General features: G+C 32.3%; 3 protein-coding genes across 15 annotated transcripts in view; 2 read left to right on the forward strand and 1 right to left on the reverse strand.

Moving 5' to 3' along the window:
• Positions 1–25,515, reverse strand: part of LOC129001319 (protein muscleblind-like) — a 586,303-nt gene that overhangs the window by 456,782 nt on the left and 104,006 nt on the right. The window lies entirely within an intron of this gene.
• LOC129000335 (uncharacterized) lies at positions 20,338–22,831 on the forward strand. The gene is made up of 2 exons (XM_054427298.1): positions 20,338–21,906; positions 22,826–22,831. Exons 1-2 carry the CDS (start codon positions 20,338–20,340, stop codon positions 22,829–22,831), a joined length of 1,575 nt encoding a protein of 524 aa, XP_054283273.1.
• Positions 22,924–24,351, forward strand: LOC129000336 (uncharacterized protein K02A2.6-like). The gene has a single exon (XM_054427299.1). The coding sequence runs from the start codon at positions 22,924–22,926 to the stop codon at positions 24,349–24,351; it is 1,428 nt and encodes a 475-aa protein (XP_054283274.1).

Here is a 25,515-nt window from a genome sequence, read left to right on the forward strand (position 1 = left end):
CTAAAGTATTATGTAAAACTTATTTCGGATAGAACTAATCTACAAAGTAGCTTACAAAGTAATTCACATTACAGGGTGGAAAAAGAAATATTTGAAAAATCCCAAACAAATTTGTCGATCGAGAAGACACCAGAAGAGAGAAGACACCAGAAGAAAACAAGACGAAAGAGAAAACAACATTGTAAATATCCTATGATTATGAATGTTAAATATTTTAATATTCTGAGAAAGAAACGAGACAATGGAACAACGAGGAAAATTGTGTATTATAAAGTGGTTTTCCGTTATAAATTAGCTCTTGGGAATAAATGTTTACCGAAAGACAACATTATGATTCGGATTGTCCTAGTTTTTATTCACCACTGAAGTTTTCATTTATGTTCGTTCTGAAACAGAACTCTGTGGTATTTTAAAACGTAACATTTTAAGGCATTACATTGCAGATAATATAAAATTAGATACATTGTTTTTCATAAAATAATGCCATAATAACATTTTAACATAAAAATAACCATCTACACTTAATCTACTAGGATGATTTGAAAGACTCGTGCACAACTAGATTCCTTTTTAAAACTGTACGAAAAGCGTTCTCATTAGTAGAGTTTTGCAATAGAGAAATGTATAAACTTACGCAAGTAAAATAAGTGTACAATGTTAAATTGACGAAAACATACTTATTTTGTACCTTGGATTTTGGACTACATTAAAATAATTATAAACACTAATTTTCAGATCAAGCAAGAAAGTATTTCTTACTTTTATACGAATTTAACTATTTTTCAAAACTACCATAGACTAACCAACATAAATAGACTTCTCATCCCATTGTAAATTTTGAAGCTCGTTTTTCGTGTTCGTGTCTAGTTTATGTTGGTGACACTGATCGCTAATATCAACGATATTTTGTTTATATTATTTTAGAAAGACAACGAGTACAACTTTTGGTCAAGTTCATCGTCAAAGTCTGTTGTTCCAATGTAACTCTCAAAATAATAACACGCAAAGTTTCTACAATGTTCACATGCTCTAGTGTAGGCTCAACTCTAGCTGAGGAAACGGTAATACACACAGTTTGTAATGTAAGTCACGTTTCAACTTAGTGAGTGTAAGCCATCGTGCTACGTTAAGTACTTCGCTTAACTTAGAAGTTGTTTAGACATTACAGCTTAACTATAACTATTAACACCTATATAGTTTATACACCTAATATATAGTTTTATATATAGTTCTAATATATAGTTATAGTGTTTTAACACCTAATATATAGTTTATATTGTCACTCATAAGAGAGGTAAAATTTAAATACTTAGTAAAAAGTCGTATGGTTTTTGCGGAGGAGACCTTATTTACAAAGATATCCTCAGTTGATAAATTTATTGGGATTTTATTTTATGAAAAGGTGAAAATATAACTAAAGTAGGCTCTGAAATATTAGGTGGTCTTGCTACTTTGCCAAAAGACGAGGTAAAGCCTTCAAATAACTTTTAGAGGACAAATTTGTTGTACCGTTTAAAAGTATTAAAAACAAAGGTTTTCAGGCTGTAACTCATTATGCCAGCGAGGTCACGTCAATTTGGTGAACGATAGAGCCACTAATCCGGGCCCTAAAATTATACCTAAGAGTCCTTGGATGCTGGGGGCCATGTTGGATTAATTTTATACAACTGTTGAAGAGTTAATTGTCATCCCGAAATAATTTTTTTCAAATACTTAAATCATAAATAGGTTATAAGTTGATCATAAGTTATCTTTATGGTGTGATTCTTTTCCAAGAGAGACCTTGGGGCTAACGACCAACTTGGATTTGCCCACCATAAGAGCAATGTTGATTTCAAACAGCCACTGAATAGTTATTTATCATCTCAAATTTTTTTTAATACCAAAGTGATTGATATTTAAATATCTAGAACACTTTGATACTAGAAATTTCCATTTCCATTTCGGTTTTGTAATTGTTTTATGATTAACAACTTCTAGGCTCCAAAGACTCTTAAGATATTATAACTGCACGATAATACAGAAGACGAATAGCAAAAACAAATACAATAACAAAAGGAGTATATCGTTTCAAACAATAACTTTTATTTCTGTAGCACTAGTGTGAGAATCCATATACTCCCTTATTCATTTCAATTATTTCGGCCAGATAAACTTCTCAAAAACTCACAAACCTATTAATTGAATTTCCTTGCAACCCGTGTAAGGATGACAAGTCCCAACAGGGGGATATCAGTTAGGAACACTGAAGAGATCAGTGAGCTAAGGTCTAAAGTTGAGAGGGACGCCAAGCGCCATTGTGAGAGGGCAACTATTGTGTTGAGAAACTCATTGTCTACAGCTACAGTGTTGGACTATGAGAGTGAACACTACACATGCAGCATATAAACACTACACAGCTGACTTTGAGGGTAAATCGTGATCAAAGTGTGAGCGAAATATTTAGCGTATAAACTTTAGTTTTGAATATATCACATGTCATAAATACTTTATGTACTCGTTTGCCATTATTTTTATTATTAAATTCTATGAAAAGTTTGTTTTAGGAATGAATAAATATATTACTTATTCGTACCTATCTCTTGTTAAAACAAAAATATATCACATCATTGTGATATATGATAATTTAGACTTTTAAAAACCTATCATCCAAACGAAAAATTGTATTTGAGTCGGAATTTCGTATTTCTATTTCGCTTGGTAAAATCTTCAAACTAAAATGTATTTCGGTATGATAATATATTCTAAAAAGTTTTAAAATGTACACAAAATTACTTCTTAATCCGCAGTTACTATCTGCAGTTAGGTATAGTTATCTTTGCATTATTATAAATTAAAACATTGAAAAAGTTATTTTAATTTTTTACAAAATGTGTCTTTAATAGTTAAGCAATGTCTGATAAAATGTATTCCAAAATACAGTGAAAGGAAGGTTTGGGAAAGGGGCTTCTGGTAAAAAATTTACTAAAGCACTCAATAAGTAAACCACTGGAAACTAAAATTGTTAACATTGATTGGGGTTGCTTCAAAGCAAGTCAGTATAATTATACACCAAAACCGAAGAAAAAATTGGAACGAAAAATTTGTAAAATATCCAAACGCCAAAAAGGAAATACACTAAATCTGGTATTTCATGAAGAATATTACAAAATAACCGATTATTGTTGTCACATTGAATGATACATTTTTTTTTCATTTTTGATGAGAATCAGTAATGAAGATTGGCCTTATTAAAGCTCAAAGATACCACAAAATCTTATCAGTCTTGACCAGCTTATCTTTCTTTAAATTTTCAACAAAATCACTGTACCTGTAACCAATACAGTTAGAATCTTTGAAATTTAAATTAAATTAATTTAAATTTTCAAAGTTAAATTTGCTATGTAGGCTACAAAGTGTGCTGGACGCAACACCCAAACTAAATAATGTGTAAAATAATATTTATCAACATATTGACCGATTATGTTTTTGCAAAGTAAAATCAAGTTTAAAAGATAGCATGTACTTAAAGATTGTAACATTAACTATAGCTATTTTTGTAGTTACGGCTCGTGGCAAAGCCAGTAATATAAGACCGCCCAAGAACACAGTTTAGTTACAGGTTCGTGCACTTTAATCGAGAACTCAATTTCCATGTGCAGCCTCTTGAACGGTATCAATTCCCTATGGTATCAGCCTACCTGCATTATATCACGACGGTCTCTACTTTCAAGACAAGGTACTAAAATAAATATGCTGTGCTATTACTCAGTTTGTTAAAGACTAAAACTAATCAAAATAAGAACTTTGTTTTAAACCTTTAACTTAATTTTGAAAATTAATAAAAAATTTTCAAACATTTTTAAAATTAATTGTACCCAATGTTGTGAAATATTATATTCCAGACTCTTATGTTTTCATAAAATCTTATTATACAAACTATATATCAAATTTATTTTATATTTTAAATAGCCATCTTGTTTATGCCATTCGATAGACAACAACCAAAGTAGATCAAGCCTTTGCGCGTCTGAATTATGGAAACTACATTTCAAGTTAATTACAAACGAAAAGCAAATTAATATTTTATATTTCAAATATGACAATAGGCGCAATGAGACAACAATTATTAGATTTTGACTTTGCTGTTGATATTAAATAAAAATTATATTAAAATTATTCTTCATAGAGGCAAACTTAGGACTTCATGGTCCGTTTTTACAGCTAACCTAAAAAAACAATTTGTTTGGTAAAAAACTAGCATCTCACTATGAAAAAGATAAGAATCAGACACAAAATGTATAGTAAGCCTAGTCTTAGTTTTTCGTGATTCCCCGGTCGACCGTCAGATGGCAGGACTGTGTTGGCATTTCTGTGACATTTGGACATCAAATCGATCCGTCCTTCAGTCCTTCAACTTACCATTTTACCACCCAACCAGAAACAGATGAGTGAAGTTAAAACTGAGATCAAGTAGAATGTTAAGAGAATCGATAATTAATTTTAGCAGAATTACGCGCTCATGAAAACACCTCACATCCATAAGCATATCCCATTTTACAAAAGCTATTATGTCGGCCTTAGTCCCTAACAAAACTACAAGATCGCACCACTCATACTACACTCATTTCCATTCGTACTTGGCTTGAAATACCTACATTCATATAGTCGCCATTTCAGAATAACGTATTTAAATATTTCACTATCAAGTACTTGAGTCACTGTGAGTGAAAAGTTAATAAAAAATGTTAAGTTGTGTGAACATTTGGAGGTTCTCTATTTATATAAAATAAATAGAGAACCTCCAAATGTAAAAGTTGTAGAATACAAGGTTTGGCAAACGCATGTACACACTTCCATTACTTTTCAACTGGTTACACCAGGAAAACTAAATTCTGTGAAAAGTGTTTCTGGCGTAACCCATTGAAAAGTAAAGAGAGGATATCTTACTTACTTACTCGTACTTTTATTTACTTATACTTTTGCCTAGCCTGTATTCGTTTTGATAAACATTACGTCGAGCTCAATTCATATAAATGTTAACTGTCCTCCACATTTAACTGTGTGAATTACGTAAGTTTCGACAAAATTCATAAAATAATTAATAATGTTAACTAACTACTAATATTGCCACTTAATCATTTCATTACCTTTTACGTTGTTCTTATTAATTATGCATTTAGGAACTTGTAGTCAACCAACCTGGAACATAAATCAAACTGTAAACATAATGTTCTGATATTTTTGTGTTTAAAATTAATGTAGTTAGTTAATACACCGTTTTGTAAGTTTAAAGGATAGACCACTTCATCAGAATGAATTGCAGCATCGAAGGTGTCGTTAACACAAATCATAATGAAACCCAGACACCTTAAAAAGAAATGCTGAAAGAAATCCAAGACTTAAAAGTTGTTTCGGATATAAATAAAATATATCGATTGGGACAAACACAAGTAGATCAGAAAAGAAATAAAGCTGCTGAAGAGTATAAAGTGAAACTACTAAGGCTCAAAAATATTACATAGCTCCCAAGACCTTACTAAATAAAAATGACAAATCAAACATAATGTACCTTGCACCTATCACATTGTGATTTGTATGTACCGGTAGTTTGTTTATTATCAGTTGCATACCAAACTAGGACAAGATTGTGATAAAATTACTTTGCGGATTGCAGTAGAGTGTAGGATAAGCTTTGTATATCCAGCGCCAGAACCCCTCAGGGATGTCACAAACCTTGCCAAGCGGTGTCTTAACATTGCAGTGTTGTTCTATCCAGTTTTATTAAAGAGTTATAAGTATTCAGTTAACAAGTTTCAAGATTTGAAGAATAAAAAGATTCAGTATTTATGTTTTTCATTTCCTCCTGCTATAATTAGTTCCCGGTCTGGAACGTATCCAAATAACAGTTTCCTGATTAATTTGAGTAACGATAGCCAATAACTCACCACTGATAGTTGAACCAGGATAAACATTTACATTGTTTACAAGGCTTGCGAGAGCATAATATCGAGTATAGTATTTCCATATTGGAGAAATCTGTTCATTAATCCGGGAATATAAATCATGCAGTCTATTTATAAAATTTATTTACTAATTCTTTATAAAACTTTCAAACTTAAAAACAATTTGTTCTGTTTGATAATTTGTTTCCTCTGTATTTAAATACCAATGATAAATACTGTATACGTGTGGACTTAAGAAATTGTTTTATTATCATAGTTTCCATTTAGTAGGAATCATTTTTGTCTCAATGTCTCCTCGTTTATTGAGAAAATGATAGAAATCTATTTTTAGGAGTAACATCATAAGAGCGATATTGTTGAACCTCTCTACACTGCAACTTCAAATGTAATTTGATTAACAGCTCAAATTGTACCTTACGATTGTATCATTTTTAATGCTACAGTAGCTAAAAAGCTATTAGTTCGGTTTTCAAACGGTAAAATAAACCGTAGTGTTTTGTCAGAAACGGAGACATTACCTTTTGAAAATCCAAAGTAGTATTTCTAACTCCTGACTTTCCGCGACATGTCACGGATATCAGACAACTTGACATATCTTACAAAAAACAATATTGTCCTTGAACATCTCAGTGGTATACACGGAAAACAAACCCCTGCAAAGTTGAGGTGTCATTTGGATTTTATATGCACCTCTTAAAAATATATTAATTACATGCATATTGTTTATTATGTATGTTGGATGGTTGTCATACGTGTAAAAACCTCTTTGTGAGATGTCTATTTACACTACCTTGCGAAGTTTATTTCTCAGTAAGAATCGAATCAGAATAGTAAAGCATAGGACTTAGCCTTGGAAATACATTTAAAACTACATTTCTAATCACCATACCACCGTTTAGAGCTTGACTATGTATAGGAGATGTAAGGTTATTAATTTCACCAAGTACATTTTAAGCACATATCCCTATATAGGAAAGAAACTATTACCGTAGGTGACACGGAAATGTGTAATAGCAAAATTGATTTGCTTTTTCGCTTTGATGTTCCTAGAGGCAAATACACTATCCCTTCTAATTCGTATATATAAGTGCCAATCAGCATGATAACTCGAGTAAAAATCCTCTGATTTTTATGGAATTTTATACAAACCTATCAACATTTCTTCGAACGTGTACGTGAACCGGCATGATAAGACTACGAGAACGAGGTTTATGGGATGAAAACTTTTTAATTTTATAATCTCTAAACTATTTTGCATAACTAAAAACACACAAATATACCGGTAAATTAAAGCGTAAGTCATTAAAATTTGAATGATGTTATTTTATTTTTTTTATGCTAATTTAAATTATACATTTCATACATAAAATATTTGAAAAAGGACGCTTAGGAGCACCGTACAATGGCTCTAAGTTTCAGTGAACAAGAAGTTAAAAAGAAGGGAGTATTACAAGAATGCTTACTGGCTGCATAACTCACTTTACCACCAAGGAGTCGAGAAGCTAGTTTGATGAGCGATAGATGGGCTAAGCTGCTATCAGACACACGAGATTAACAGCTGCTACCAGCCCTTACATCTTGTACATAATCTTGATACAGATGTGTAATTTTATTTTCTCAGACAAAACCTAATGAAGCTTCTGTTGGATTGTTATTTAGAACTTTTTATTGTTGCAAGACATGTTGCATTCCATGTTATAGGTTTTTAGGGAATAAAGGAGTAAATATGATTATTTCCCAATATTTCTAACTAGTGCTGTATTTTTTGTCCAGAAATAAATATGACGGCACAAACAGATGTTTAAAAAAGTTGTGTGAAATGAGAAACACAAAGACAAACAATTCCTCAATGATTGTCTCCTAAAGGAAAAACTAAATAATTGTAAAATTTTAGGTATTTAAATATTTTTTTAAGGTACAGACTTTTCCATTTAGAAAATAAATCAATACATTTAAACGAGATAGGTAAAATTACCGATGGTAGATCAATATTGGTAACATATGTCATTTACATAAATGTAATAAACATATTGGTGCACCCAGGTACATACATCCGATAACATATTAATATATTACCTGGAGACATTTTAAACGACCAAACGCTATTTTCGACGTAGATACAACGCTTTATATGCAAATATTGACATATTGTCAAACAGCGAGCGGGCGAACATGGATAGATTGAATTCACAGCATAATCTGAAGATTGCGTACCCAAATGTGTTTGGAATATTTGAGCAATATTGTAAAATATTACTTTTTCACAATATTAAAAATGTATAAAAGAGGGCATTATGTTCAATGTTGTGCAATATAAAATTCAGTGAAATTAATATGAAATAGTCTTTCTTTATAAACACCTATTATACTTAAATCTTTTTAAATAGGGCAAAATAGGAGTAAATAGTTTGTAAAATTTAATATTTTGTGTACAAAGTAAACTGTTCATGCCATTTATATTATTAGGTTAAACTTAAGTTTTGATCGTTTTGTATAATACTATTGTATTGATAGTTTCATTGATAAATACCAAACATAGACTGTCAAAGAAAAGTGCTAGACTTTTATGCTGTTCATATACACACAAAATTTCAAATGGCTCAGCCTTAAAATAATTATTTATGAGGCGAAAAAAAAACTAAAATAAGTCTACAAGTAATCATTTAGTTCTTTGTCAAGGATTTATTTAAGTTATAAAAAGATTGGCTTTTTGAAAACATTTTATTTACTACATAAATGTTAGATGTATATGTATAGTTGATTTATTTTACATCATTAGCACATATAGTATTCCTAATCAGAAACCTTGTAACTACTTGTATTTTTTATCTGAATTTAGTGTTTGGTGGTTTATTAATAATATAACCACAGGGCATCAAATATCGCAATGATATTTAATTACATCACAAATCACTAAAATTGTTACTGTATGAACTATGAATACAATTTATTACTTTATAAACTGGTACAATCAGTTTTCCTCTTTTAATACATACCTTAAAACACGTACTACAACAAACATATCCTACCACCGCGTTATAAAGAGTTATCCCAGCTATCAGTGCGTATACAAATCACCTACATTCACATCACACACGTGCTAAACCGTCACCGCAAATGACGTATCATTATTGCTTTTAAAACGAGAGGTGTAAATGTGACAATTATGATTAAAAAATATTATTTACTAGCTGTTACCCACGGGCTTCACCCCGTTTGACATCATAAGTATTAATAATACCCCCGCCGCAGCAAACCTGCAGACTAAGCGAATTTCCTTTCTCTGAATGGATTTACACTAAAATGTCTCCTTAAAAATATCACATTTATTCCCTATTTAAATAGAATCAGTTTAAAATATACTTAGGTTTGCTGCAACAGGGAGGGTAAAAGTGTTTTTTATGTAAATGTTAATAGTTAGTAAGAAATAAAAAACATTTTCCAAATTTGGGCAAAATATGTTAATAAACAAGCAAACTACAACAGTTTACTTATTCTCCATAAGAATAACATGGGAATTTTAAATTTACAATTTTTTGGAATTTTCTCCGTAATCATTAGGCGCAATATAACGCTTCAATATACTAAATTATTTGTTTTTTTAAGCTCTACAAAATAGTTTAGAAAGAAATTGCAAAATGTTATGTTTTTTGGGTCAAAAATGGGAAAACCCCATTTTTACCCCATAAAAGCCCCCATAAACCCCCGTTCCCATGGTCCGATCATGCTGGTTCGCGAACTCGTTCGAATAAACGTAGGTTTACACGTTTGTACCAAATTTCATCAAAATCGGATCATTTTTGCTCGAGTTATCGCGCTAACGGACACACATATATATATATATATATATGTATATATATATATATGTATATATATATATATGAATTTGAACGGATGGTGTTTTTGGCCTCTAGGGACCTCAAAACGAAAAAAAAATCGGTCCCGGGTCCAGGTCTTACCATGAGTACTACGGTAATAGCTTATTCCCTATATGGGAAATTCGCTAAAACTATTGATTGGTTAAGTTAACCTGAAATAAACAAAATGCAGTAAAAGAAACAAATAGTCACACCTGATTTTAATAAAGTAATAAATTGAAAGAATAACAAACAAATAAGTACAGCTGAGGTATTTTTAACATTAGGTATATGAAAAGTGCACTTTAGAAAGGAATTACGACCTTAAAGGGCAATTTATGACATAATGGATAGTTTTGCGCAAGGTTTCTCGTCATGACAAACATTTTAAGTATATGGTTTTTGGGGGTGTGACTTACAGTTTTCTCAAAAGTTCATGGGTACTTTTGGCTTTATATATAGATTTACATTGCAGAAAATTTATGATTGTCCATAAATGATTTTTTGATTAGATGACACTTAGCTGTACATTTTGTTTTAATAAAAAAATCGTTCTCTGGTTAAGACAATAAGACAATAAGACATTTTAAGACAATAAGACATTTTATTGACCGTTAAGTAAATACAAAATACAATAGGTCTTGTCAATTTTAAAAATAGGCCTAATAAGTTAGCTACATAAAATAAGAAATTAAGAAATTATGGCGAGTCAGGTACAGTGTGGTATTGGCTTAAGGACTATTAAACAAACATGAATCATAAATAATTTAAAGACAAAACAATTAATAAACATTTCAGAACAAAATAACAAAACAAGCCTAAACTATCACAATTTCTCGCTCAAAGTATTCATCCACCGAGTACATGGGATTTTCCTGTAGCCATTTGTAAAATTTAGTTGGAAACATTTTATCAGACTCTAAATTGACTAGGCAAGTTGGTAATTTATTGTATAATATCACAGCCAAATAATCATGATATTTTTGTGCCTTACCTAACCTACATCTAGTAATATCTATTTTGTCCCCAAATCTAGTATTATATTCATGAACATCACATCTTAATCTAAAATTATCAATATTTTTTCTTAAATTTCTAATGACTTCGAATATATACAGATTTATCACAGTTAAATACTAATAACTTAGTTAAGTACTAATACTACTTGTCTGTAAAAATTTCACTTTTGTCTTTGCATTTAACTTTAGGTCTGTTGTTACTCTTTAATCAATTTAATTTTTATATTAGTCAATCTATATATTTATCTTTCTCATTTGTTATTGTTGTTAGTGGGTTTGTTGTTATTGTTTCATATTTTTTATTTATTGTTGTTGTCTTAAATTATTTATTATTAGTATACCTTTGTTATTTTGTCAGTTGTTGTTTTGTTTGGCTAGGTTTGGCATTGTTACTGTTATTTGTTATTAGATCATTATATATTGTTGATTTATTTCTAATATAAGTACAAAATTTGTATTATCAATTAAGTCATCCTGAGTTTAATGTTTTGTTTTGTATGCTGTAAAATGGAGATGTCCGTGGGAAATAAATAAATAAATAAATAAGTTAAAATACCAGTTTGTAAAAACAAAGGTCTGCAGTGTTCTGACTTTGATTCATTTGCCAATATTCTAATAATTCTTTTCTGCCTAATTAAAACTCTATTAATGCCTATACCGTTTCCCCAAATGATAAGACCATATCTCAAAATACTCTCAAAATAAGCAAAGTATGCCATCCTAAGGTATGTAACAGACACAAATCTCTTTAAATTACTCAACAAACAAATTACTCTAGACAATTTTTTACACACAAAATCTATATGGTCTTTCCACTTTAATTTACTATCTATAATTACTCCAAGCAGCTTTACACTATCAGAACAATCAACATTACACATTTCATTGTTTAAGGACACCAACATTCTTTTTGTTTTATCCTCATTAATATAGAGGCCATTTACTGTGAACCAGTGAACAACCTTCTGAAAGTTAATCTGAGCATCATGAATTAGAGCATCTGAGTTACTATGACATGAAACCAAGGAAGTGGCATCAGCATAAACACAGGAAAAACAATTTACATATTGGCTAACATCATTCATTAAAATTAAAAATAAAACTGGTCCGAGAATTGAACCCTGCGGGACTCCTTGGTTGATCTCTACAACCATTGAGCGTTTACCATTGACATCTACCAACTGTGTTCTGTTTTTAAGATACGATTCAAAAAACTTAAGCTCTAGGTCTTTGATGCCATAAAATTCCAACTTTTTTAGCAAAACTGGGTGTGAGACACAATCAAACGCCTTACTCAAATCGCACAATGTGACCAGGGCCTGACAGCTACCCTCCAAGGCTGATATCAATTGATTGACTAACCTATCAATTGCCATAACTGTTGATCGCCCCTCCCTGTACCCAAATTGACAATCATTAAATAGCTTATTTTTTTTCAAAAAAACTACAAAGTTGATGCTTGACAATTTTTTCTAAGATTTTGGCAAACATAGGAATACAGGATATTAGACGATAGCTTGCTGCCAAACTAGGTTTACCTTTCTTATAAACAGGTACAACTCTTGAAAACTTAAGAACTTTTGGAAAAACTCCTTCAAAAATACATAGGTTAAAACAGAAAGTTAAAGGAACAATAATGAAATTAATAACAGACAAAAGTAACTTACTGGTTAGGCCATATACATCCTTGGTATCTGATATTTTTTGTGATTTCACAACATCTAACACTTGATCACAAGTGACCTGAGAGAACACACAGCTTTTTATAGGCCAATGCCTTTGAGATACTTTCAAGCACTTCACTGCACCATTGACACACGCACCAGCCTTGGCACTGATTTCTTCAACCGAAGACACACAGTAGTCGTTGAAGTCATCTGGCTGGATCTCACAAGTGTTATATGAAGTGTTACAAGTGTTATATGTTATATGGTTCTTTTCCTCGGACAAAAATAGACCTAATAGAAAAAAATTGCATCGCTATAAACATGTTTATTGTGTTTATCATCGTGTCATGTGTATGATTCACTAAACATCGTTGACATTTTATTTTATCGCCTTTTAAATACATTTGACGGTTTTATATTTATTATTAAGAAGGCAGAGTGATACACGTTGCTTCTAAATACCGGTAAAACCGGCCTTATACGATAGCAAAAATAAGTCTGATACAACCTAGGGGTTGATTATTTAAGCCAAAGAATTTATAACATTTTTAATTTGTGAACATTATCACAGTATAACTTATAATGTCAAAATAATATGATTTTCTGACCATTGCTAATTTTCAAACCTCGGTGGTTTAACCTAAGCATGCGTGTGTGGAAAAGATGTTTTTGGCAATACGTAATAATATTTTTTTCTGTTTTCTTGTTGACTAGAATCTAATACTATTTGTTCTGTAAAACTAATTCAAGAAAAGATATTGTGAAGATTAATACACCACACTTAGACCTAATCCATGACCTTTTTTAAATATAATTTGTAAGCCTATTGCATAGAACAGAATACTATAAATGGAAACACTAAAATAATAATTTTTATTTTAAAGATCGTGCCCCAGGCATGTACAGAAAAACAAAGCTTTGTGAAACAAAACCGAGTTTGATAATTTAATTATTTCTTTGCACATTCATAACTCTGCCATGTTCGACATTACAAACCGTATATTCAAATAGCACCGATGTTTAAACTCTTCAATCTCAGTTTCCAACGGTGAATTGTGCAAGAAAGTAAAATTCACAAGGCTTGAGTGACCTTACCGATGGAAAACGTTGCTTAGCTTATTGTTTGACACAATAATACATTACTTAAACCAATTATGAATACTACTTAAGACCTAGGCCTATCGAATATTACCCTTAGAAACTAAAGCTTTAACGTGTTAACTACCGCACTTAATTCACTACTTCATTACTCTACTTGGCTCTAAGTAGTATAGCTCAAGATAGACTCAATGGCAATGTAGAAGCATTAAGCTTATGACAGTAATGAGTTAACTACCGCACTTTAACAACCTCATTAATCCACTTTGCTCTAAGTAGTATAGCTCAAGATAGACTCAATGGCGATGTAGAAGCATTAAGCTTATGACAGTAATGAGTTAACTACCGCACTTTAACAACCTCATTACTCTACTTGGCTCTAAGTAGTATACCTCAAGATAGACTCAATGGCGATGTAGAAGCATTAAGCTTATGACAGTAATGAGTTAACTACCGCACTTTAACAACCTCATTACTCTACTTGGCTCTAAGTAGTATACCTCAAGATAGACTCAATGGCGATGTAGAAGCATTAAGCTTATGACAGTAATGAGTTAACTACCGCACTTTAACAACCTTATAACTCTACTTGGCTCTAAGTAGTATAGCTCAAGATAGACTCAATGGCGATGTAGAAGCATTAAGCTTATGACAGTAATGAGTTAACTACCGCACTTTAACAACCTTATTACTCTACTTGGCTCTAAGTAGTATTGCTCAAGATAGACTCAATGGCGATGTAGAAGCATTAAGCTTATGACAGTAATGAGTTAACTACCGCACTTTAACAACCTCATTACTCTACTTGACTCTAAGTAGTATAGCTCAAGATAGACTCAATGGCGATGTATAAGCATAAGCTTATGACAGTAATGAGTTAACTACCGCACTTTAACAACCTTATTACTCTACTTGGCTCTAAGTAGTATTGCTCAAGATAGACTCAATGGCGATGTAGAAGCATTAAGCTTATGACAGTAATGAGTAAACTACCGCACTTTAACAACCTTATTACTCTACTTGGCTCTAAGTAGTATTGCTCAAGATAGACTCAATGGCGATGTAGAAGCATTAAGCTTATTACAGTAATGAGTTAACTACCGCACTTTAACAACCTCATTACTCTACTTGACTCTAAGTAGTATAGCTCAAGATAGACTCAATGGCGATGTAGAAGCATCAAGATTATGACAGTAATGAGCCATCCCACTTTACAACCCTCATTACTCTACTTGACTCTAAGTAGTATAGCTCAAGATAGACTCAATGGCGATGTAGAAGCATCAAGATTATGACAGTAATGAGCCATCCCACTTTACAACCCTCATTTTTCTACTTGGCTCTAAGTAGTATAGCTCAAGATAGACTCAATGGCGATGTAGAAGCATTAAGCTTGTGACAGTAATGTGTTAATCATCCCACTTTACAACCTTCATTACTCTACTTGGCTCTAAGTAGTATACCTCAAGATAGACTCATTGGCAATGTAAAAGCATAAGCTTATGACAGTAATGAGTTAACCCCACTTTGACGACATTATTACTCTACTTGGCTCTAAATAACTCTAGAAACGTCGAGAACTTAAATTGCGTACAACTCGGATAAAGTAGTTTGATTAACAATTAAGAATCATATTGAAAACATTTTTGTTTTCTTTTTTTAAACTGCGCTAAAAGACTTTTTAGGTTTTTTGTAGCCAATTCACATAACTTTTACAGTAAAATCCGTACACTGTTACATTATCGAATGAGTGTATACAGTACAGGTTTACTAAGCTTTTACTTCTAAATACTACTGTAGCGATCAGATCTATCTATCACAGTCACCATAGGACTTGTAATTAAAAAAGCTACCACAGTCACCAACTACCTATTAAAATCAACCACTATCACTAACCAAAGGTCAAGAAGTATCAACAAACCCTTTCCTTAGCCTCATTATACACCTATTTACTATAATCCACAGCCGGACTTTTACAAAAAATATGCCTAAATAACTCCTAGAACCTCGGTTTCCATAACATTATTACAATGTATATTATGACCTCATCAAGCGATTTATGACTATTTCGAGTGTTTAACCTGTCACATTTATGATGAAAGCCAGTAGGCCACTATGCTGGTCATAATTTCAAACCCTTTATTCCACAAATGACACGTCAGTCGCGGCGTGGTGTTGACATTTCCGTGATATTTGACGACGAATCGACCTGTGAGCCGCGTTGTTGGTTTTCCTATCAAAGCGAACAAATGGTTAAGAAACAATTGACTGAAAACAAGTTTAAATGATTGGATCTTTAAGGAATGTAAACAAGCGTATTTGAATTAATTAATAAGCAAACAATGGACGAATGTCCTTTTGTTGTGAATTATAATAAAATAGCATTCTTCAAAAATGTATTTTATAGTTTACAAAAATGTTTTCACAGTACCCATCGTTATTAGAAACATCCATTGACACCTAAAACACCTGGACAAACCATCAAGTGATGGATACATTTACTTAAAGCTTAATAATTCAGTTTAATATTTTTTTTGCAAACTAATCAATTTTACATGTGTAAAAATTTTAAATAATTTAAATAATTAACTCAGTAGTACTAAGTAAAAGATTCTTCTTTAAAATTTAAAATAACTTCTAAAACAAGTTTAAACCACATGTATGACACAGAATAAAATAATAAATTCTATACTTATTTTTATTGTTGTCATTCGATATTAATTGTATTTTTATTTCTTGTATTTGTTGTAAGGCTCTTAAATATTTATGAGTAAAGTGATAAAAAAATTGTTATCACTTTATCTATCTATATTGGACTCTTTCTATCTCTTTTTATCTATCTTGGACTATTCGATATTTATCTATCAAATCTATCCTATATTGGACACAAACCAAACCGAAGGTAAAGGAAGATAAAAGGAACTAAACAAAAAAATGTGGAATATTACACACGCAGAATGGTAACAAAATACACTTTTTACAATTTTCTTAGCCACGTAGTACTAAATAAAATAAAACTATATACCGCTAAATATTATTTTTAATTTGACAAATATTTTCATGTCGATTTGTATGGATAACGTGACTTAAGAACGATTCCGCGGGTAAATCCAATAGTAAGAAAACCAAACAAAACTGTAAAAATACAGAGCCTGTGTAGCCTACATCGCCTTGTAGTGAGTGTTGTTCTGATACTGGAAATCGATGAGGTTAAAGACAACTTCTCTGTTAACATGTTGAGTTGAGCTTTTATAAAATCACCTACACTGATCTGGTTCGAACAATGTGCATTTATACACTTTTTTCAAACATTTTTTTTTACATGTGCTAGTTGATTTGGTAACCATTCTTTAGCTTACGTAAATCAAGAAGTTGTAGCTTAAGTATTTATGTATAATGTATACAGTTTAATACGTATAGAGCTGGGTGGTTACTTATAAAGTATAACATTACTCAATAATACATGTTCTAAGTAATTTCTTTCACGCAGATTGTGCTTAGTAATTAATCTTGATTATTTATATTGATAGTTAGTCCTTATATGTTTAAAATATTTTCTTCTTATTAATTTGTTAATATGGTAATGGAATTGTTTGTGTTTGAAACACAACAAGTAAAAAAATTATTTTTATTTTCATCCAAAAATACTTATGGCCGCCATTTTTTGTAACTATCAAAGCACAAAAACTATTGTTTTTAATTCAAACGCATTTTTTTTAGGCCAAAAGCAGAAGATTTTGTTTTATGGAAACTATTTTACATTTTAATTTTAAGTTACAGTTAAATTACAGTATTAGTCGCCATAAAAAGTGTTCTGGTTCATGATAATTATGCAAACAATTTAAAACACTTTCAAGTCAACCGAGTCAACCTAGCTGTAAGATGATTACGCTTATAATAACAAACAGGAAATGTAAGTTGTAACTTAGGCAACTTTTATAATTATAAAAACGTCATCACCCTAATTAGAACAAAAGTGCATAACATAAACAAGCGTGCCTTATTTTTTTCATGGGCTAGTCATTATAATAAAGTTTTATAATCGTTTGGGTAGCCAAGTTAAAGTGCTTGCCTCAAATCCGAAGGTCGCTAGTTCGATTCCAACCAACACCGTTCACACACCCAAATGCCATTTGCTATTGAACATTCAATGGGTTGTGCTATCCGACAAATGGGTTGACGTGGGATGGTAAAAAGATCAGGGTTTGGACCCTTAAAAACGTACACTTAGTAATAAACCAATACCGTTCCCAGACCCAGATGCCATTTGCTATTGAACATTCAATGGGTTGTGCTATCCGACAAATGGGTTGACGTTGGATGGTAAAAAGACCAGGGTTTGGACCTTTAAAAACGCACACCTAGTAATAAACCTACACACACTTTCTAACAAACAGTTGGAATCATAATTGTTCACGTTTTACCACACTCGTAAAAGAGTGTAAATCGAAAACTTTCACTAACAATTTTTTTAACGATATCTAAAAATAAGTAAAGTTTGTCGTAGCATAAGGTAAGAAGATTGGAAGCGATAAGACGATGTTTACAATCGTGACATGAGCGTTTAAGCTGGATTACACGACCTTAACAAGATTGCACTTATAACACATGTAACCATGCTGTAACCAGGTTGTAACCAGAATATAGCAAGGTTAATGGAGGCGTTAACTCACTTGTAAACATAGATGAACTATTTACACCCTTTAAATTGTAAGTAACTACAACAGTAACTAAACAAATGACATTGTTTTTAGCGAATTTCCCTATAGGGAAGTAGCTATTACCGTAGGTCTCATGGTAAGACTTAGGCCCGGGACCGATTTACTTTTTCATTTTAATGTTACCAGAGGCCAAAAACACCATTCGTTCAAATTTTTATATATGTATATATATAGATTTATATATATATATATATGTGTCCGTGAACACGATAACTTGAGTAATTTTTATCCGATTTTGATGAAATTTGGTTTGAAGGTGTAAGGCGGGATAAACTTGAATGAGTTCGCGATCCAGCATGATCGGACCATGGGAACAGGGTTTTATGGGGGGTTTTATGGGGTAAAAATTGGTTTTTCTCACTTTTTACCCTCAAAACAAAAAATTTCCCAATTTTTCTCTAAACCTTCTTAAAGAGCTTAAAAAAACAAACAATTCAGTATATCAAAGTGTTTTTGTACGGTTATTGGTTACGGAGAAAACTAAAAATATAGTAAATTTAAAATTCCCATGTTATTCTTATGGAGAATATTGTAAAATGTTGTAGTTTGCTTGTTTATGGATATATTTTGATCAAACTTGGCAAATTTATTTATTTTATAGTAAGCTATCAATATTTTACTAAAAACACACTACTTTATTAGTTTCCTTGTAGCAGCAAACCTAGGTACTTGTTAAACCTAATGTTATTTAAATAGATCAATTGAAAATCAATTCGGCCAAATGGAAATTCGCTTAGACGGCAGGTTTGCTGCGGCGGGGGTATTTTTTTTAATTGATGTTTATTGATTTTCAATTTTGTTTGTTTTATATTTTAATTATGTGGCAAAAATTAACATTAAAAATGCATTATCCTGCTATTGAACAGTGAACTGCTAATTGAGGCGATAATAATACAGTACTATTATCTAGGTTACATATTAACAAAGGAAATTGTTTTACAAAAAATCTAGACTTGTTTAAGTTCAACATATTTTAAACGAAATGAAAGCTTACAGTTAAGCACGGTTATAAACAAACGTAACTTTTTTTGAATAAAAGGAGTAACCCTAAAACCCTTAGTAACCCTAGATAATCATTGAACAAACATAGATTTTACAATGGGACTTATTATAGAACACACTGTTTGCTAATCAGCTATTTTACTGTAAACTAATGATCCATTTACTTCCAACATCAGTAGTAAAATAGTTGCTATAGTTTAAATTAAAATAAAACTTTCATTAATTGGCTAAGAGACCATAGTAACCACGCATTAACACATAAAAACCAAATTAAATCCTACACAAACTATTCATTAACCACGTAATTACATCAAGTAATTAATTTACCTAGTTACATGTCATTCACTAACTTTAGCGAGTCAGGTAATTACTCGAGTAAAATGTGCTTTTCACAAACAATAAATTAATTAGTTCAAACAAAGGACTGCTGTATCAACAGTAGAAGAGCTACAGTATCAGATTGTATTGCCAGGGATGAATTAAGGGACGAAGGAGGGGGAAGTTGTCGATTTGGTTGACCTAGTGGTATTTATTAGTAGGGATTGGGATTAAAGTGTTTTACCGGATAACCGATCCTAATGCATTAAAAATAACGATGGGGTTAAATCACACGGAAAACTATCTCAATCGATACAAATTAATTAATTTTTACCTAAAATAATTCAACAACCACCTAACTCGACTACAGTCCATGGGGATGAAACTATTACTTTAATTCGAACGTTTGTTTTGAGCTTTTAAAGATAGAACATATGTTTCTGGAAAAAGTTGAACTATTTTAATCGAAACCATTTATAACCATGTCCTGAGGTCTACATTAATAGTTTGTTTATTTGCTTGTCATCTGGTTTGATATATTATTGTTTCATGTTTACTTTAAGTTTTGGATTTTGTTATTAAATACAATGAAAGAAGTGGCTCTAACAAAATGGGTTTTAATTTAATATATTTAAGGGCACAACATGGTGGCAGCGGTAAAGACCCAATAAATTGAGTAACAGGGTGTCTAATATATATGCTGCATTACAATGTCAGACTCAGAAAACGCAGATATAACAGTAAGAAGACAAACATCTAAAATGACACAACATTCAGCAACATTGGGCTTCATTGATAAATACTCCTTTAAACCAGAAGATTGGGGCCCATGGTTAAAAAAGTTCAATAGGTACAGAAATGCTACCAATTTAGATCAAATAGATGGAGAAAAGCAAGTAAATTTCCTTATAATATCCATGGGTGATAATGCAGAAAATGTATTAATAGCAGCAGGAGTAACAGAAGAAGATGAAAAGACTTATGATAAAGTGGTGGAAAAACTTAATAAGTATTTTACACCAAGGGTGAATTTGACCTATGAGAGAGCGAAATTCAATCAACGAGTACAAAAGCAAAATGAACCGATATCCGATTTCATAACAGATGTACATCAATTAGCTTCTTCATGTGATTACAAAGACATGAAAGACAGCCTTATTAGGGATAAACTCATTGTTGGAATAACAGATTCAAAGTTATCTAAGGAACTTCAACTGATGGCTGACCTAACCTTGCATGAAACAATAAATAGATTGAAACAAAGTGAAATTATAAAGAACCAACAAATTACTGTTAACAGATCAAGAGAACAAGATTTTGCAGAAATAGACCAAGTGAAAAAACATCCGAACTTGAAACAAAACATAAGACAATATACTTCTAATTGTTTTTACTGTGGAGGACAGAGGCATCCTAAGGAGGAATGTCCTGCTCAGAATATTGAATGCTACTACTGTGGATTGCAAGGACACTTCAGCCGATGTTGTAAAAAGAGACAGAATAATAAATACAGAAATCAGAACAATAAATACAGAAACCCAACCCTGAATCAAATTCAGGAAAATACCGAGAACAGATTGGAACAGGATAATAGAAGCGAGGACGGGTATTACATTAAGAGAGCTGAAGTTAAGAAAATAAGAGCGACAACAAGGAACTACAATAAACAGAATGAATTTGAAATTGATGTAAAACTTGATGGGAAATTGGAACATTTCAAGATTGACAGTGGAGCCGACGTGACGATTGTGCCTCCAAGAATGGCTAGAAACAAATTATTGACTAAATCAAACATTGTTTTAAAAACACCTGGGGGGAAGTATTTAACAGTTTTAGGTAAATTTGAAGGTGTAATTCAGTATAAGAATAAAACAACTCGTCAAACAATATATGTGATCAATGGTCAAGAGGAAGCATTGATTGGGAAACCATGCATCTCAGCCCTAGGGTTCTTAAGGGTCATCAGAGGAGTTAAAAATGACATTCAGTCAAGTGAATATTGTAGCAACCAGAATATCAACACAGACCTACAGAAGATCAAGAATAAATATCCAAGTTTATTTAATGGGATTGGTAAGATGAAGAAAGGAGCTCAACTTAAACTGAAACAAAATGCGGTACCGATGGAGTTAAAAACTCCTAGAAACATACCTATTCCATTAAGAGAAAAAGTGAAAAATGAACTTAAAAGAATGGTTGAAGCGGGAATCATTGAAGAAGTTTGCGGACCTACGGAGTGGTGTCATCCAATGGTGGTAAGACCTAAACCTAATGGCAGTGTAAGAATATGCATTGATCCTTCAGCTTTAAACAACCATTTACAGAGAGAAAATAACGTTTTTAATACTGTTGAGGACTTACTTGGATGTCTAGGGAATTCCAAATGGTATTCAAAATTAGATGCTAATTCGGGGTTTTGGCAAATACCGCTAGATGAGGGTTCCTCAAAATTGACAACATTTATAACACCATTTGGTAGATTTTGTTTTAAAAGACTTCCCTTCGGAATTTCAACAGCCCCGGAAATATTTTGTAACAGGATGAAAAGTATTATTGGAGACATCCCAGGAATTTTGTGTTATATGGATGATATTTTAATTACCGGAGAAAGTAAACCCGAGCATGACAGCAGACTAGACCGAGTGTTACAAGAATTGGAAAAAGAAGGAGTTACCTTAAATGACAAGTGTGAAATAGGAAAAACAAAGATTTCATTCTTAGGTCACATTATTTCTTCTGGTATGATTCAAGCAGATCCCAAACACTTACAAGCAATAATCGATTTCCCCACACCCAGTGATGTGGGAGGTGTTAGGAGATTTCTAGGGATGTTGAATCATGTCGGAAAATTCATAGAAAACCTTGCTGATATCGTTCAACCACTGAGGGAATTACTAAAAAAAGATAGGGCTTTTGTTTGGGGTCCTAGTCAAGAACAATCATTTAAAACAGCCTTAAAGAGTTTACAAACAACTCCTGCCTTAATACCATTCAATTTGAAAAGGAGAACTATAATTTCGGCCGATTCATCAGCTTATGGTTTGGGTGCAACACTTTTGCAAGAACATCAAGGACATTTAAAACCTGTGGCCTACGCATCAAAGAGCTTAACACCGACTCAACAGAAATATGCACAAATTGAAAAGGAGGCTTATGCAATAGTATGGGCATGTGAACGTTTCAAAAATTTTATAACAGGATTGAAGTTTCAAATTCAAACTGATCATAAACCTCTGATTCCTCTTTTAAGTAGTAAGGGTTTGGATGAACTGCCGCTAAGAGTTCAGAGATTTAAAATGAGATTAATGAGATATTCGTACGACATATTGTGGGTACCAGGAAAACAATTAACAACTGCCGACACGTTATCAAGAGCGCCAATCAACAAAACTGAAGAGGAAGATATTGAGAAACTTGCAGAAGAAGCAGAAGCATGTGTAAGAGCAGTAGTTCAATCAATCCCAGTATCATCTAATAAATTAGATGTAATAATAAAAAATCAAAGAGAAGAATTACAGGAATTGTTAGATATTACAATTCAAGGATGGCCTAAAAATAAGAACCTATTAAATGAAAGATTAAAAGAATACTGGGATCATCAAGCAGAATTGTCGATCAATGAAGATATGCTTATGAGAAATAATCAAATAGTGATTCCTCCATCCTTGAGAAAAGAAATGTTAGATAATATTCATCAAGGTCATCAAGGTATTAAAAGATGTAAAGAAAGGGCTAAAATGTCAGTATGGTGGCCCAAAATTAATCATCACATCGAACAAAAAGTAACCTATTGCCCGCAATGCATTGCTGACAGAGTGCCTCCTCGCCATCCTATGATTCCTACAGAGGTTCCTGAAAGACCCTGGCAGAAAATCGGAGTAGATTTTTGTGAATTCAACAATGATAAATACATAATTCTCATGGATTATTATTCCAAATACATCGATGTATATAAGGTATCTAACTGTTCAACGGCAATATTGATTAAATCAATGAAGACATCGTTTGAAAAGCATGGCATCCCCGAGTCAATTAGATCAGACTCAGGTGTGCAATTTCTATCAGAAGAATGGGAACTATTCAAATCAGAATACGACTTCACAGTGGAAACTAGTTCACCATACCATCATCAGTGCAATGGTCAAGCTGAAAGTGGTGTGAAAATCTTCAAAAACATATTAAAGAAGTGTAAGGATAGACATCTGGGCTTATTGGCATACAATACGACGCCAAAGGAATGTGGTTATAGCCCATCACAACTATTAATGGGACGGATTTTAAGAACAAATCTACCAGTGAATAAAGCAACTCTACTTCCAGCCACTCCAAATCACAATAGATATAGACTTAGACAAATGGAAGAAAAGAGGAAACAGGAACAACAGTTCAATAAAAGACATAGAGTGACCCAGGTCAAGGATTACCCAGAAAACGCTAAAGTTTGGGTATCGGACCGAAGAGAAGAAGGGGTAATCAAGGAGAAGTTAGAGAACAGGAAATATAACGTTGAAACAAAAAAGGGAGGAAGATATATCAGGAATTCAAAATTCTTATTCCCTATGTTCTCCTCTGGAGAAAGAGAAAATCCTGATAAAGAAAACCCCCATACACAGACACTTCCTCCAAGGCAGACACATACGCCAAGATCCAACCTACATAATCATTCTTCAACCATACACAGACCTACCAGAATTGTTAAAGAGGACCTGCCAAGAGGTTCATAGAAGAACTTTAAGAGGGAGATGTCCTGAGGTCTACATTAATAGTTTGTTTATTTGCTTGTCATCTGGTTTGATATATTATTGTTTCATGTTTACTTTAAGTTTTGGATTTTGTTATTAAATACAATGAAAGAAGTGGCTCTAACAAAATGGGTTTTAATTTAATATATTTAAGGGCACAACAAACCATTTATAACAATCAAATATAAAACCATCAGCAAGAGGTATAATGTGTCCAAAAACCTTTGTTAGTCATATTAACTACATCTGTCATTTTTAGGAATCATTAAACAGCCTAATGTTAAACACACTGAAACTACAATGTATACACATATTTTAACATTTAGCACCGTATTTAACACAAGGAATCCTCGTTTCAACTGTTGGAGAAATGTTTACATTTCGAAGGAGAAGTAAACAGCGAGAAGAGAACAATGTAAGGATCTCAGAGCGATGTACAAACGGTACAACAAACTCGTATCGAATATCTACTTGGGTGGAAAATACTTCAGCTTTGTTTGTATGTTCTACTACAAGTGTCGTTTTGACAAACACGTTGAGAATCGGGGAAGTTAATCTTGAATGATTGGGACCTGGTGTAGTTCGTAAAATTATTCAAACACTCAGCATGGTGAATATTAAATCAATTAAGCTTATTTAGATTACATTTAACTATTTTTACTTGAGAGTAATCTGGTTTTCCATTGTTTCTCTTTTAAAGTGGCCAAAGAAACTAGCATAATTAAAAACGAACGGGGCGATGTCTACTTGTACCGGCGTCTAGTTGTACCTGCTGCATTTTGGTGACAGGCGTCTAGTTGTACCTCGTCCAAAGCTGTAGGTACAACTTGACGATGGTGCAGATGTCTAGTTGTACCTACGTCTAGTTGTCTCTACGTCTAGTTGTACCTCTTAAAAATCTGCAGGTACAACTAGTCGGGTACGCCACCGTCTACTTGTACCTCATACGTCTGCGTCTATTTGTACCTACGACTAGTTGTACCTACGCCTACTTGTACCTACGTCTAGTTGTACCTACGGCTAGTTGTATCTCCCCTTCAACTTGTCAACCAGTTTAAGGGATTTATTTAACTTCTTTAAAAATCATACAATCTAAAAAAAAAATTATAAACAACTTGCTACAAAAGCCAGGAAAATTTGGCTTGT

This window comes from Macrosteles quadrilineatus, unplaced genomic scaffold (genome assembly GCF_028750875.1).
Source record: "Macrosteles quadrilineatus isolate MER2022 unplaced genomic scaffold, UCM_ALF_1.0 Scaffold_8__2_contigs__length_117827958, whole genome shotgun sequence".
In the NCBI taxonomy this organism is placed as follows: Eukaryota; Metazoa; Arthropoda; class Insecta; order Hemiptera; family Cicadellidae; genus Macrosteles; species Macrosteles quadrilineatus.

What these genes read in the sequence shown, in the direction of transcription:
- LOC129000335 (XM_054427298.1), top strand. Translation starts at nt 20,338, where the DNA reads ATGTCAGACTCAGAAAACGCAGATATAACAGTAAGAAGACAAACATCT.
- LOC129000336 (XM_054427299.1), top strand. Translation starts at nt 22,924, where the DNA reads ATGAGATTAATGAGATATTCGTACGACATATTGTGGGTACCAGGAAAA.